The sequence below is a fragment of the Aethalodelphis obliquidens genome, unplaced genomic scaffold, assembly GCF_003676395.1.
Source record: "Aethalodelphis obliquidens isolate GAN/ISIS:26980383/991018 unplaced genomic scaffold, ASM367639v1 scaffold18, whole genome shotgun sequence".
Classification (NCBI taxonomy): Eukaryota; Metazoa; Chordata; class Mammalia; order Artiodactyla; family Delphinidae; genus Aethalodelphis; species Aethalodelphis obliquidens.
Genome location: NW_020837962.1, coordinates 4619757 through 4635858, shown reverse-complemented (window position 1 = coordinate 4635858; position 16102 = coordinate 4619757). Strand labels below are relative to the sequence as shown.

General features: G+C 50.4%; 1 protein-coding gene across 8 annotated transcripts in view; it reads left to right on the top strand.

The window, feature by feature from the left end:
- The window catches only part of CLEC16A (C-type lectin domain containing 16A), a 210307-nt gene that overhangs the window by 31082 nt on the left and 163123 nt on the right, over positions 1 to 16102 (top strand). For all 8 annotated transcript variants that reach the window (XR_003435087.1, XM_027117401.1, XM_027117405.1 and 5 more), the window contains 3 exons: positions 2043 to 2217; positions 3662 to 3715; positions 6928 to 7041. Coding sequence is in view for 7 of the 8 variants with exons in the window: in XM_027117401.1 (XP_026973202.1) it covers positions 2043 to 2217; positions 3662 to 3715; positions 6928 to 7041 (343 nt within the window). In the remaining variant the exon portion in view is untranslated. The remainder of the gene's footprint in view (positions 1 to 2042; positions 2218 to 3661; positions 3716 to 6927; positions 7042 to 16102) is intronic.

Below are 16102 nucleotides of genomic sequence, written 5' to 3'. Positions count from 1 at the left end.
TGAATTGTGTACTTTGGGTGACGTTTTTGGTATGTGAGTTATATTTCAGTAAATCTGTTAAAAAAAAAATTAAGTTGGTGATGAATATAAGTTCCAGAACAGGATTTCTCAGACTCTGCACTATTGATCTTTCGAACTAGGGAATTCTTTGTGTGGGGCTGTCCTATGCGTTGTAGGGTGTTTAGCAGCATCCCTGGCCTCCACCCACTAGATGCCAGTAGCACCCCCTTTCCAATTGTGAAGACCAAAAATGTTTCCAGACACTGCCAGACGTCTCCCTTAAGGAAAAATTGTATCAGTTGAGAACCACTGCCCCAGGGTGACAGCTTCGCACAGATCTGGTAAGAGGCACACCTAGATGGGGTCAGGACGATGAAGGGACTCAGGAAGGAGGTCTCCTGGGGGCAGAGGGCTAGAGAGAGAGAAAATATTAGCTTCCATATTGGGAAAGAAGCAAGGTGAGGTGGATGGCAGATCTGATGGGGCATTTGGGAGGATAAGGACCCATATAGATATGGATAGTCATGGATATGAGGCATAACGAGACACAACTCCAGAAAGAACAGAAAGTTATACGAGGAAGGAAGTGAACTCCTGGTCCTCCCTGGGGCTCTGCAGTGAATGATTATAATGTCAACACCAGTTGCTGATGACTGCCGGGTGGGGACGGGTGGAGGGAACACAATGAAAGGAGGTCATTATGTAACATCTAAAATGGCTCAGTCGCAAAATAGAGGTCCTTGTCGATTTTATAGAAATACAGGAGGAACTATCCACAGAAACACCTAAAAGAGTTGAAAACCGCTTCCTCTGGAGAGTGGACAGGGGTTGGGGAGGCGAGGCCAGGAGCAGCTGTGTTTTATTATCAGCTCATCAGTACTATTCGATTTTTAAATCCATCTGCATGTATTACTTAGATATTTTTTAAACTAAAGGTTTAAAAAGTGAAGTGCATTAATGATCCTGCTGGAGGAAAATGAACACAGTATCTTATTAAGTGCGGGGGAGGGGTTGCAAAACATTGTGTATAAATAAATGTTCTGGGTCTCATGGGAGGTAGATTCATGGGTGCTCATTATAGTATTAGGCTTTACAATGTGTATTTGCTATAAATATTTACTAAACATCTTATTAAAGCATAATGAGGAATAATTATCCTAAATTATGTAAAAGAAGCAAATTTTTTTTTTTTTAAAGCATATGTGATTAGATTGATAGACATGTAACACCTGCCTTTTAGATGTGACTATAGGGACGTGGAAATAACGTAATATTATCTGTTAGTGGTGGGACTAGGAGACTTTGATTTCTTTTTGCTTTTATTTTCTTCGTCTGTCTTCTACAATGACCATCTATTACTTGAATAATAATCATAATAAAAATAAAAGGTCTTATGGTAGCTAGATTGCTCTTTGCAACCGACAGCACTTAGGGGGAGGTGAAAGTGCCCCATCGGTGTTTCAAGGCTTCGTCCTTGGCAGAGACCGATCCACTCTTCACTGGAAGCAGGCAGGGCCTCCTGGGCTTGGGGTGGGGTGTCACGTCCTTGCACTGTGCCCCCCATACGGACGGGGCCTGTGGGTTGGACGCGGCTGCTGAGGCCTGCTTCTCTCTTCAGAACTCCCCTGGAGCATTTTAATTATCGCGGATTTGTTGTTCCATTGATGCTGCTGATCTTGGGAGCCAAGGGATCTTGCCACTTGGACCAGTGGCTGCTCTTGCTTGAAATGGCTTGCTAAGAGCTTCATTGGGTTTTGCTTTGTTTACCCCTTTTGTTTTGGGCTGTTGTGGTGATGGTGGGGTGAGTTGTACTGAGGCCCCCGGAAAGTGGGGGGACCCCATGAGTCCCCTAAGATCGAATGAAGCAGACCTGTCCATCCTCTCTTTCTGAAATCCACTGGTCGGGCCAGGATGGGTGTCTCTCGGGACTGGCTCAGGTATTCGTTTGTGAATGAAGTGCCACCTGCGACCTCAGTCTCAGGCCATTGGTTCTAGGCTCTGAGCTTTGGCGTCCGGGCTGAGATGGGCATTTCTCCCGGCAGGCATCGGAATCGGGGGAAGCTGAGTGACCTGGTGGCTGAGCATCTGGACCACCTGCACTATCTCAATGACATCCTGATCATTAACTGCGAGTTCCTCAACGACGTGCTCACAGACCACCTGCTCAACAGGCTCTTCCTGCCGCTCTACGTGTACTCGCTGGAGAACCAGGACAAGGTGGGCCGGGCTGAGGGTCGTCTGTAGGAGGGGAAGAGCAGTCACCCCAATAGGACGGGGCTTTGCAAGGGACCAAGCCTTTGAGCCTGAGGGAGATTCTTTTCAAAGCACGCTGGCTTCCCTTTCCTTTCCTCTTATTTCCTGAGAGGGGGTGGAAGGAGAGGGAGAGAGAGACAGAGTATATGTGTGTGCGTGTGTGTGTGTGGACTGTAAATGAATGAGAAAAGATTACTGACATCAGAAGGAAACAGGAAACCTCTACAGATTCAGGCTTTTGGTTTCTATGCATCCTTCTCTTGAGGTGTTCTCATCCCTGGTAACTTTTTCGGATAGTTGCCAGAGGTAATTGATTTGGAGAAGATCCAACCAGCCACAACACTTGCACAGAATGGACAGGAGGGGATGGAGCGCACCTAGGAAAAGATTCCGGGGCAGTGATTGTCCACAGTTACGGCTCGAAGCCCTTGTGGGGATAGAGCCTGTTCAAGTGCACGTCCTCGGATGCCCTCTCACTCCTCTCAGGGATGCTGGCTCAGTGGGTCTGGAGTGGACCGGGAACCTGCCCCGCAAGTGATTCTGAGCTGGTGGCTCTCGGTGCCCCCGTGAGAAATGCCACTTCAAGGAGGGGAGACCTTCGGCCAGTACCTCTAAGAGTTAAGGGACAGAGGCCTTGGCAGGAGGCGGGACAGAGCCAACTGGTTACTCTGCAGGGGCTTCGGCCTCTGCAGATGTGTCCCAAGGAGGTATAGCTTTCTTTTTGGAGATGGAACGTGGTGCTTCTTGTTAAAAATAAGTGAATAAAAGAAAATTGCAACCCTAACGAGATCTGCCAGCTGCAGCTCTGGGAGGCAGAGAGAAAGCATGGGAATTGGAGTTTTCAGACGTGGGTTTAAACTCTGCCTCTTCCCTTTCCTCATTCTGCGACATTGGATGAGGCAGTCAACCTGCCTGAGCAAAACGGGGGTCTTGAAGATCCTCACGGGGTTGGTAGGAGATGGAGCTTGTTGAAGCCCAGTACAAATGAGGGGCTTCTCGGAGACCAGAGTGCCCCAACTTCTCCCTGCCCCTCTCCTGAGAACAGGCCCCCTGGGGCCTCTCCTGCCGGGCTTCCGGCTCTTGGTGCCCAAGCTGGGGGAAATTAACATTCTTGGTAATTTAAGGAGCTAGTTCTTCTCTGGGGTCCAGCCTCTAATCCATGACTCATGGTGAAAGATTTCTCAGGTGGAAGAATAGCGGCCTTGCAAATGGTATCGGATAGGATTAGGTTGTGAGCTTATTTTGCAGGGTGGACTTTGCCACCAGGAAAGAAGAATCTTAGGGTCTTGGAGGAAGTCGGGGTGCTGGGCGCTGCTCCTTCAGACAGATGGCTTCTGGCTTCATGGATTTTGTGCTGCTCACATGTGTAACCCAGGTTTCTCTTTCTCTTTCCCCCAACCTTCACCAGGGAGGAGAACGACCGAAAATCAGCCTGCCGGTTTCTCTCTACCTTCTGTCTCAGGTACGTCTGATCGTTCACCTGTGTCTCCAGCACACTGGGGGTCCTTGGAGTGCTGCTGCCTTTCAGAAATTTCCCAGGCCACATTGCCCCATCTTCCTTCTCTGTGTCCCCCATCTTGAAGTAAAGTAACGACACTGAGTAGAGGGACTATGTATCTTCTTCATGGTAGTACTTGGAAATTTAAGGAGAAATAAATCAGACCTGACAAATATGTAGCTGGTTTCTACTGTGGGGCCTGAGGTTTCCAAAACAAGCAAGGAGTCTTCTAAATACCCTGGAAATGTGGGCTGGGTGGCCCCTGTTCTCAGCCATGTTGAAATAAGCCCCAAACTGCAGGACCCAGTGTGTGTACACACACAGCAACCGGGGCTTAACAAGCTTCTACTAATGAGGCTGTTTTTAAAGGCTTTTGTCATGGTTCTAGTTCCCAGATTACCTTATGGAAAGTGTCTTGTAGCAGGCTTAGCACCCAGATTTGTGTCTTGAGCCAATTTGTCTGCCTCCCCCTCTTAAACAAGTGTGTTTCCTTCTCGTAATTATATAATATTTACAAGAAGGGAAAAACTCCATGGTGACCCAGTTACATAACTTTAAAAATATTTTTATTACAAGCAGTCCAGACTCTCAGGCCATCTCATTAGACTGTCAAGTAGCCAGACGTTTGACCAGAGCTCTGTTCCCACTTTTGCAGTGGCCCAGGTATTTATTTGCTTTGCTGAGAGCATGTCCTTCTCACTTGGTCCCTGGGCCGTTTTGAGTTTGAGGCGGGTCTGTCTCCTGTTGGCCTCTTCTCAGTGGCCGGGCCAACCAGGATCCGCATGTGGCCAGCTCACGTTGCTCCCGGAGTCTTGTTCTGGGGGCTCTGTTTGCTCAGAGCTGCACGCCGACTCCTGAATGCCCCTCTGTGCCATGGAGCTCCGTGCAAGCCCCGCCCCTCCTGGCAGCAATTTCCGCCGCCTCATTACAAATCCGCCAGCTTCTCCTGCTTGGGATTCTGGGAGTCTGGCAGGACCCGAGCAGGCCAGATGCTGAGCCACAGGAATCCCATGGCAAGGCCCCCAGGACCCTTCAGCTGCTGGTGCACCCCGAGGAGCATGGGGGTCAGGACACACTTTTTCTCCGAGAACCCGTTTTCTCCTGCTTTCCTCGTGAAGGACCAGCAGCTCAGGCACCTAATTACTTGTTTCAGTCTCTCACAAAAAGCATTGTCATTGGCGTTCCTCAGCCTGAGTAAACGGCTCTCGCTCCCCTGCATTTCCATGGGGCTTTATCATCACGTTGCCCGAATGTGTGAAAACCTTGAATTGGGTATAAATCCCGGTCCTTAATTAAACTCTATATCAGAACATCCTTAAAAATTATTTTACAAACATCGCTACTAAACCAAGAAAATTCACATTAACGATGTTCATTTGGTGTGATGAGGATGCTGTCCAGCCGAAACTAAACCACCACTGGGGACAAGAGCGTGACTCGGACAGGCTGGCCCAGCCTTTCGAGTCTGGCCCACACACGCTTCCACGTACCTTGCAGTGACCGGCCCTCCCCAGGCTTTTCTCCATCCAGAGCCCAGGAGGGAACGAACACCATGTGTGTCCACACCGGCCTTAGCAGGCGCTCGCTGAATGTTTGTGGACTGAATTCCTTCGTCATCATCATAGTCACCCATGCTTGAATGCCTGCCACAGCCCTGGACATGGGCTAACCCATTTGGTCATATTGTCTATGGTAGCGTTTCTTTGGTGTTTTAAAAACAGGTGTGCTTTTTTTGTTGTTTTTAGGTAGGTATCACATTTGTCTATTCTGCCTGTACCTTTAATCTGAATTGTATTTATTTTTTTGAACAATATATTCACCCTACTCAAACAGTACAAAATAACATGTAGGGAAAAATCTCCCTCTTACCTCTGTCCCCCACACACCCAGTCCCGCTCCCCAGAGGCAGCCAGTGTTTTAGTTTACGCCTTTCCTTTTTTTTTTTACAATATTTTTTTTAATAATTTTTTTTTTAAGTTATAAAGTTCAAACAGGTGAAAACCAAGCTGCCTTTCTACTTTTGTTCAGTCTCCTGGTTTCTCTCCCCAGAGACAGCTATAGTTTCAGGGTCTTCCCGGGTCCTTCCAGAGACGGGGAGAACTCTGCCAGGGATTCTCAACTGGTGGCGATTTCGCCCCACCCGGGGGGACGTCTGGCAGTGTCCGAAGATATTTCTGGTTGTCACACCTGGGGGAGGGGCTGCGGCTGGCATCTAGTGGGTAGAGGCCAGAGATGCTGCCAAATATCCTCCAGTGCCCAGGACAGCCCCCCACAGCAAAGATGTATCGCCTGACAGTAGTGGCGAGGATTCGAGACCCTGTTCCCTGTATATATAAGCAAATACAAATGGGCGCACACACCCTCTGATATACAGATGGTCGGCACATCCCACACTGCACTGTGGTACCGTGTTGCCTTTACATTTTAAAAGAAACCAGCAGGTGTGTCTGAGCCAGCTTTGCAAGGCGGTTTTGGTACCCTGATTACTCAAGCCATTCCTCTGAACGCTGGGCAGCAGGGTGGGGTGGCCGGGCCATCCCCGACAGCCCAGCACCTTCTGATGTTGCCTCCTGGCACAACTCGGTCTGTCTCTGGCTTGTGCGGCTTTTCCTCCCCATGGCTTCCACACCTCCCAGTGCTGCCCTGGAATTCTGGTGCGCTCAAACCCACCGCAAGGGTCAGAGCTCATTCCAGGATGGGATCTCCGCATAGACATCCTCTGCCAAGTCCTCGATTGGAGCAGGGCTCGCCAGCCCCTTCTTCCATGTAACCGAAGTGCTGGGCCGGTGCCTCCTAGTCTTATCCTAATTGGATTTGACACTGAAATGCCTGTGGAGAGGAAGGAGGGTGTGGGTTTGGCACTCCCTTCTCACGTTGCTCCACTTCAGCCAGATTTGGCTGCAGCCGGCCTGAGGGACAGTCTCGCTTTGATGCACTTCCTTCCGCCGAAGAACAGCCAGCCAAATAGGTAACAGTCTGAAAGAAGGAGGGCCCAACCCTAGAAGGAGAAGAGTATAACTGGTTTCTCCCCAGTGTGACCCATTCTTCGGGTTTTGCACCACCAGGATTGCTGCTGAGACTCATGTAGCCCAGCCTTGTTGTTTCAGATCAAGGAAGGAAGAGGTTGAAAGTCTGCACACTTTAATGTGCATCCCATTTTTTTTCCCCCTCACCAGGTCTTCCTAATTATACATCACGCACCCCTGGTGAACTCATTAGCTGAAGTCATTCTGAACGGCGATCTGTCTGAGACGTACACTAAGCCCGAACAGGATGTTCAGAGAAGCTGTGTAAGTCATTAGTGGGGGACTGTTTTGAGACCCTGATAAAAAGCCATTGCTCATTTTGTTAATGTGTGTTTCTTTAAAACCAGAAACCAACATCCTGCTTATTACAGCACTGATGATGCATAAGCTGGTCTGGGATTCAGGGAACCTAATCAGTCTTGACACGCATACCCAGAGGAATCTGGGGTCGGGTACTAAGAGTGGATGTGACTGAGCGTGTGTTATTGAACATGGAATTGTCCTGTTCTGGGGCCTCGGTTGTGTATCTGTGAGACACTGTTACTGGGTCCGAATGAGAGAATACTTTGTCCGAGGCACCAGCATCTACAGAGGATGGGCAGGGAGCATCTGTGAATGACACAGGCCCCATGAGAGGGTAGTAGGGAGCAGTGGGGACTGTGACAAATTGGAGGGTGTGTATGTCCTTTGTGAGCAGCCGTTGCTCACCCCAGCCTCCAGTTGTTCTGCAGGAACGTGGATGCTGTATTGCCAGGTTTTCTCATGTTTCTGGAGACACTGGAAAGCTTCATTTTTAAGCAGATACTCGCAAGTTTTAAATTATCACCAACTGTGGCCTAAACAGCATGTTTGTGGTTTGTGCATGTTTGTGCTCTGCTAAAGGGAAACCCTGATCACCAGGGTGATGACTTCTCCCGAGGCTTTCCCTGCTTGGCCCTGTGTCTTGCCTGCCTTCCCTCCTCCCATCCTGTTCACACACACACTGAGCTCCGGGCTACCTCAGTCCTGGCCCTGCTTGCTTCTTCCCCAGCGTGCTCTGTGCTTTCTTCCCTCCACACCTGTGCCCTTAACCCTACGCACTGCCTGGAAGGCCCTTGCTCCTGGTTCCTTCTCGTTAAAGGTCTTACCTGCTCTGAGCAGGCGTCTTGTCTGTCATTGGATCTGCTGCAGCGTAGGCTCCACATACACGTCTGAAACGAGAGGTGTTTACACAAAGGCCGTTTCATGAGAGCTCTGTCTCTGCAGCCCGGTTCTCAGTCGGCACGCAGGTGAAGGGGCTGGGCTTACCCTTGGGCAGTCGACTCTGGTCATATCTGAGCGAGTGGGTGGAGAGTGATCCTGGAGAGTGATCCCGGAGCGTGAAGGGCCAGCACTGCATGGAGTACAATTATAAGAGGTCCCTGCCCTTCTGGGTTTTCCCCTGTACAGTGTCTTGGCCGGGCCACTGTGCTTTTTAAGGCTCATTAGAGCCTCTGAAAAGGTTTCCAGAAACCTTCTGTCCTCATTGGTGGTGGCGTTAGTTCAGCTGAATTGAATAGGGCCTTGTCATGGTTCTTGTCTGGCCTATCCCTTCTTTGCTTTATTCAAGAAGTATTTATTAAGCCCCTTCTTTGGCTCAGGCATCATGCTATCTCTGGGGATATACAAAACCTAGATAGCCCTTGTCACGCTGGAGCTTTACAGTCCAGCAGGAGAGACAGATTTTGATTAAGCTTACAAGCAAGTGTACTATCTCAAGTCTTATATGTGCTCTAAAAGGAAGGAGTAGTGTTTGGTGAGAGGATTTAACCTGGAAGTGATGGGGTGACGAGTGATGAATAGGATAGGGCTCCCCTAGTGGTCCATGTTGTGACGACACATGGGCTAGAGAATGTGGAGTTGGCTTAGTGTTGATGCAGCTGGAGATAATTTGTTTGCAACTTTCCTAAACCCGCTTTTGCTGAATGAATGCAAGTAATGGAACGTTGAGTCAGAAGAATCAGCAGGGCCCCCAGGCAGGGCTGCTGAGGACCCCTCCAGCCAGTGGGTCACCCTGGGCAAGTCGTTTTACTCCATTTAGAAAACAGCGAGTGTAGGTCCCACTCGGGAGGGCCGTGGTGAGGGTGGGGAGAAGATAGATTTAAAGTGCCCATCAAGTGCTTGACAGGCTGCAGTCTGGCCCTCAGAGCTGCTTGGTTTGGTCTTTACAGTGTTTGAAAGAAAATTTTATGAATCGCCAACTTTAACATTTGGGAAGTTTCACATGAAAGTCCAGATTTCAGGATGGTCTTGAACAGTCAGAAGATCTGGTCCCGGTTGTGCATATGTTCCTGCAGGAAGCTTCTCAGAAGCCGCCCGCATCAGATGAGGCATGTGTCTGCCGTCAGATTTGCCCAGTCCGCCCCCACCCAGCCTGCTGCTAACTCATACTAAATTTATGTTAATAACAGACCGGAATGGAGTGGGTTCCTTTGGACTTTGTTTTGTCACATGATTTCCAGAGCCCAAGATAACTGCTAATAGCTCATTGCAGAATGTCTATAAGACTCTATAAGACCCTCGCTGCCGAAGTTAGACTTAGTGTTCCAAGAGATGGACCCAGAGATTGTTGGGGTGCTTGGGTTTGCAGGGTTTTTTCATTGCAATTCATTGACATGCAGTTGCAGGAAATAATACAGAGAGATCCCTTACCCTTTCCCTAGTTTTTCCCCAGTGGTGACATCTTGCAAAACACTAGTACAGTGTCACAAGCAGGATATTGACATTGATACATGGAGGATTTGCAATTAGAGCAAAAGCAAATTGCAGGAAGTTACTGGTGACCTCTCAGCTTAGGATACCCACTTTAGTTGAACCCTCTAATTGGCGGGATTGTCTAGGAGATCTGTTCTTTTTCCCAATGGCCTCCCCTTGGGATGAATTCCTGCCTCCGCTGTGATAGATGCATGGCGCTCGTGTGGTGGACACCTGAACTGAGAAGGAGATTCTTTTGAGTGTGGAAGGAATTGCCAGCCCAAGTGAAAGTGTCAGCCTTCTACTTCCGGTTATTGCCTTTCCCTGGGTGCGAATTCGAAGTTTGTGTATTCTGATGACTGCAGTTGAAATTCGGGAAGAGTTTATCTCATCTGTGACTTGTTTGACAATAGTCCTGGTAAGATTTACCTTCCTTCCCTCTGAGCAAGAACTGTCTCCTATTGTTTCCTGCCTAACTCGGATGTGGTTTGATAATGCTTGTTTTAAGTTTCTTGGTCTTTTTTAACCTACTTTCTCCTTCCCGTAATTTGTAGATAAGTTACTGGTATTGCTTCATTTTACCAGCAGACATTTCACAAAACCAAACCAAAATTGAAGAGAGAGAAGCAGAGGGGAGAGTAGAGTTATTTGAAAAGTCTGTAATTTAGGGTTAAATTGAAAACACATCAGCATGGTTAGATAAATGTCTAATTGAAATTCATCTGTGCATTCAAATCATATGGTTCCTGCTAAGGGATAATTCTTGCTATAATTTTAATGCAGAGCAGATAGTGTTTCTTGTCGGGGGAAGCAGAGTAAGAGAACACTCATTCTGAAACTGCTAACATCTCATTATTTTTGCAAAATGAACATACAGATTAGATTATGGGATATGCATCATTACCTGTAGGTACTTTTTTGTTTTTGAAGGGACTTTTTTCATCCTGGGTTTCTGTGGAATCGCTTCCTTGGTTTTTGCATTCATTCATCCATTCCCTGAGTGGAGATGCACTGGTGCCCAGGCAAGACACGACCCCTGCCCTCACTGGGCTTCCCAGCCCCCCTAGAGGACAGGAGATGGTGTCTTAGAGACGTCTGCGTCGCCTATGCTGTCCCGGGACTGGCCGGGGATGCTCGAGGGCTCACAGCAGGCACGAATGACTCAGTGGGTGAACTGGCAGTGGGGTCACAAGGGCTCTTGTGATGTCCTTCATGACTCTTAGAACCTGACCCTCACATGCCACCTTCTCTCTGCTCAGAGGCACAGTGGGGAGGGAGTGGCAGAGGGGTTGCTTTTGGTGCTGTTCCACATTCTGTCTGGTGCAATGGACTCTGCAGCCAGGCTGCCTGGCTCCTCGTCTTACTAGGTGTGTCCCCGGGCAGGCTAGTCCACCTCTCCGGGCCTCAGCGTCCTCACCTCTCCAATTAGAATAAAAACAGTGGATTTTCGGAGAATATTAAATGCAGCAGCGTAATGTGCTTATTCCGAAGTCTGGCAGACATCACGGCCTAAATAGCAGATGTTAGCTTCAGAAAGGTCTTAGAGTGAAGTAAGTCAGAAAGAGAAAGACAAATACCGTATGCTAACACATATATACGGAATTTAAGAAAAAAAAAAGTCATGAAGAACCTAGGGTTAAGACAGGAATAAAGACACAGACCTACTAGAGAACGGACTTGAGGATATGGGGAGGGGGAAGGGTGAGCTGTGACAAAGCGAGAGAGAGGCATGGACATATATACACTACCAAACGTAAGGTAGATAGCTAGTGGGAAGCAGCCGCGTAGCACAGGGAGATCAGCTCGCATAGCACAGGGAGATCAGCTCAGTGTGCCAGGAGGGTGGGAGGGAGGGAGACGCGAGAGGGAAGAGATATGGGAACATATGTATATGTATAACTGATTCACTTTGTTATAAAGCAGAAACTAACACACCATTGTAAAGCAATTATACTCCAATAAAGATGTAAAAATAAAAAAAGAAAGAAAAAGAAAAGAAAGGTCTTAGTTTCTGAGGCTTTGGAACAACCCTGCATCCCCTACTTGGGACGTCCCTTCTTGGGATGGTTAACACAGAGGCACACTTAGTGTGCCCCAAAAGGAGGTGTCCTGTGACCAGACACAAGGGCGCAGAGGGTCAAGTGTAGCAGCCATGACGACTACTGTGACGACAGCGGTGACAGCACCAGTTGTGAACGTTGCCAGCAGCTGAGCCTCTGTGTGCAGCTGGGCCTCCACCTCAGCTGGCCCCAGATTCTACTCTGGAAAGTGCAAATTCTTAGCCAGCCAGCGTGCATTTACGTGGTTGGCTGGCTCTGAATTCAGAGTGGGGACAGAATTCTGGGGCAGAATAGGCTTGTTTGTCCCAAAATGAGAACATCTGCTGTCTCTCTATAGGCACCAGTTCAGCCAGTTGGGATGGTCTCCAGGTGATTCTTGGGGGATCCAGAAGGGTGAGCGCACACTCAAAATGTTAGCCACCGGTTCTCTACGTGACACCTGTCCTTCCTGGGAGCTGGACCCTCTGTTGGCAGAAGATTCTGCTGGGGCGTGGTGTGTGGAGCTGGCAGCTAAGGAAGTAGCAGCCTGGCTTCTCTGGCTTGTGTGTTTGCAGAAGCAGAGAGTTCATCATTGGCTTGGGTCCCCGGGTTGCCAGTGCATGGCAGGCTTTCCAAACCAGGCTTGAATCAGACGGCAGCAGAGGCCCCCAAGAATTGAATGCATCGGGCAGAATAGCCCTCTGCGGCTGGGATTAGAGTTCCCCCATATCTTTCGGTGCCCCTGACCTTACCTGCGACCCCCAGGGTAACCAATGCTGGTTCCAGAGCACACGTGTTCTTCTTCCTGAAAGTCGTAATCAGCTTCTGGGAGGGGGTTGGTCGGGAACACCAAAGGGAAAGAATAGACTTGTATAAATCAAGGGCCTTAGCTGGCACCATTTCAAGCATTCCCACAAAGAACTAGAATTTGTGTGTATTCTCCCTTTTTGCGGGGCCGTTGTGGTCTAGCCCATTATCCCTCAATGGGGTTATAGCTCCCAGGCGCCCCCGCTGCCTGCAGAGCCCTGTGTGTGGCAGCGCTGGCTCGTAGGCCATGGGGGTTTAACAGAATCAGAGAGAATCCAGGGTGCAGCACATTCCACGTAGGAACCGTCGCCTCTCCCTTCCTCCTGTGTGGAAGCAGGGGGCTGCACAGCTGATGGAAGCCCTGCGGCGTGGAGGCTCACAGAGGCATGACCTGTAGCCAGGGCCACCGGCGACTGACCTGCGGGGTTGAGGGGCAGGTCCTGGTCCAGGGAACAGAGGAGGGCCAGGGATTCTCTGGATGGCTACAGCCTGGAGGAGCTGACAGGGCAAAACACAGTGGGTAATGCGGGAGTGGGCACGGAGAAGGTTCTGTGACTCAGGCATGAGCTGGCTTTTCTGTCTGCCCAGCAGCATGACACAGAACGGACTGGGGCAGCCACCAGGCTGGAGACCGCTCAGAGGTGGCTCGGAGGGGCGAGGCAGTGTCACTGAATGGAGACCTCCCCTAGTCTGCATTGAGCCATTGGTGGCTTCTTCCAGGTCTCGCCTGAAATCAGGAAAATCAAGGGTGGGGACAGGAAAAGGAGGCACCCACCACTTCTGCTGTCTGTGCCCTGGGGCTTTGTGAGTTTTTATCAGTGGCCAGGCCCCTTTGGGCATTTGAGGTGTTTTTTTTTTTTTTTTTTGCGTACCCGGGCCTCTCACTGTTGTGGCCTCTCCCGTTGCAGAGCACAGGCTCCGGATGCGCAGGCCCAGTGGCCATGGCTCCCGCGGCATGTGGGATCCTCCCAGACCGGGGCACGAACCCGTGTCCCCCGCATCGGCAGGCGGACTCTCAACCACCGCGCCACCAGGGAAGCCCGGCATTTGAGTTTTTTAACTAGACTTTGGGTTCCTTGAAGCTGGGACAGCATTATTTATTCATCTGTTCGATACATAATTACTGGGTGTGTACCAGGCAGTGTTCTAGGACTAGAGAGACACCATGAACAAAACAAAGACCCCCTGACTTCCGGGAGCTTCTCTCGTAGTGGGAAGAGAGACAGGAACCATAAAACTATTAATGAACAGCAGAGCATGTTCTGATGTGAGACGAGCTCTGGAAGAGCAGCTATAGTGAAGCAGAGGAGGGAGGGGGGCTGTGCTAGGAGGCTTGGGAGGGGTGCACTTCTCCATAGGGTGGCCTCACGGGGAAAGTGACATTAGAGCGTAGATTTTAAGGAATTGAGGGAGCAAGTCATGTAGAAATCTGGGGGGAAGAGCATTTGGGCCAGAAAGAACAGCCAGTGCAAAGGCCCTGAGGCGGGTGTGCCTGGTGTGTCAGGACCGGCAAAGAGCAGCGTGGTGAGGCAGAGTGTGGTGGGGGATGAGGCGTGGTGGGGGATGAGACGGGGCGGGGCGGGGGGGCGGTAATGAGAGTCCGAAGCAGGTGGCGCCTTTCAGGCCATCGGAGGACTCAGGAGTTTATGCTGGGGAAGTGGGAGCATCCTAACCTCAGGGTCCACGGTGTTTGTCATGCAGGACAACTTCAGTTGTCTTGAAATAATGAATCTCAACAGGGACAGCAAGCACCGCATCTCTAAGGAGCAAGGAAATCCCGTCCTGGTCAGGGCCAAAGTCCTCCATCCAGGAAACTGGGTTTTGCTCGGGGGTTGGGGGGGTGCTTCACCTGACAGGAGGCTGGGGGTCCGCACATGGGTAAGAATAGGGCCACTCCGGTCACTCACTGCCCAACCTAGGACAAGTCAGCATGGCGGGTGGGTGTAACTCTCATCCTGGAGGATGGATAGTGTGGTTGCCCCCGTGAGCTCTGAGTCCTGGCTGGCCTGAGATTGACTGCCCACTGACCACTTGCTGCGATGCTCATAACCTCAGGGGACCCCCCCGCCCCGGGAACCTCTAGCCAGGTATGGGGGCAGATTCTTGAAAGCTTCATGAGCAAAGAAAAGAAACTTGAAAGGGCTTTATTCGGGCCATCGGTATTGTTCTGGGTGAAACTTGGACTGTGGGTGGTCCGTCCCTAGCAGGAGCAGCGCCCCTCTGTCAGGCACTGACCGCATGCCAGACTGGTTGGCGTGCTTGCTCTCCCTCCTCCCCCACCTCCCGCCACGGTATTCCAGGAGCACCCACCCATTCCAGGCTGGCGCGGTGCTGCCCTCAGGGGCTGCAGGACAAGCAAGATGGACAGATGAGGTCCCTGTCCTGACATCCTGGTGGGGAAACAGACGGTAAACAAGCATGTCAACACAGATTTAAGGTTTGCGTCTGGAAAGACATGGAAAACAGCTTTGGGAGATGACGGCGAGGGAGGTGAGGTGACACCGGATCTGAGGACGAAGGATGAGGAGCTCACCTTGATGAGAGTGGGGTGGTGGTGAGGGTTGGGAGGTCAAGGCACGGAAAATGGTGGGCCAGAGACCTTGCTGGTTATGAACTGGCTGTCTGGGATCGGAAGAGGGGCCAGAAGGCAAGCAGCATGCTGGGTCAGCGGGGGAGGGGGACGTGTAAACTTTACAAACGAGGAGCGCGCTCATTCGCCTCCTTTACCAGCTCATTTTAGGCTCCTAATAACCCACGGAGTGAGGTAGTGTCATCATCACATTCTCTGCATGAGGAAGCCAACGCTAACTTAACAGGGGTTAAGGGGTCATTCTGTCATCCCCCAATTGTGCGGGACTGCACGCATCCAACCCCAAGTCCCCAGGCTGTTTCTACTTCGTGCTCTTCTGCCACCATCCCCAATGATGGTCTCCAGGTTAGCGTGAGATGTGGGGTTCTGGACCGAACATTTCAGGTCACTGAGAGTCACCACTACTTCATAGTTCATTATGTTTTCTTAGAGGACAAGATGTAAAATACTCCTTCTAAAGAAATACCAACTAAGTGCTTGGTTTGTCACTGTTTAATCAGAGTACAGGGTATTTTATTTTGCATGAGCGTTGAACATGCCTCTTCAATCATAAATATCTTGGGATTAATTCATCCTACAAGCATTCATTAGTTCTTGATGGAGTGCCAGATGCAGCGTCAGAGGGACAGACTAGGCAATGCTAGACGTTGAGAGGGACAGAGAAGATGACCAGGGGGAAGGACAGGGGATGAGGCTGGTCTCCTACAGACCCAGCAGCACCCCGAGGTTGCTTTCTAAGAAGTCCCAACACCATCTTGACGTGACCTGCGGGTCCCCACAGAGTCTGAGCACCGTCTGTGTGCAGCGCAAGGCGTCTGAGCTCCGAGAGGGCTCCGATTCCAGATAAATGCACACTGCTTTGGGTTATGCCTTGGCCGCCACAACACTCCCTGATAATTGGCCGATCGTGGGGAAGAAAGCCACGCTCCTCTTGTTAATGGAAGTGGCCTGTTACCTCTTTATGTTTCCCCCGCCACGGGTTTTATTTTCGCCATTAAGCTCAGCTGTGTGGCCCAGTCGCCTCGCTGATGTGGCTGCAGTTGTGAATTCTGGACACGTGTGTGGGCTTTGGCTCAGCAGCCCCGTGTCACTCAGGGTTTGGCATGTAGCACACGCACCCATACATCACCCAGGAGTTTATTGCGTCTGATGTTTGCTTGCTGATCACCTCGTTCTG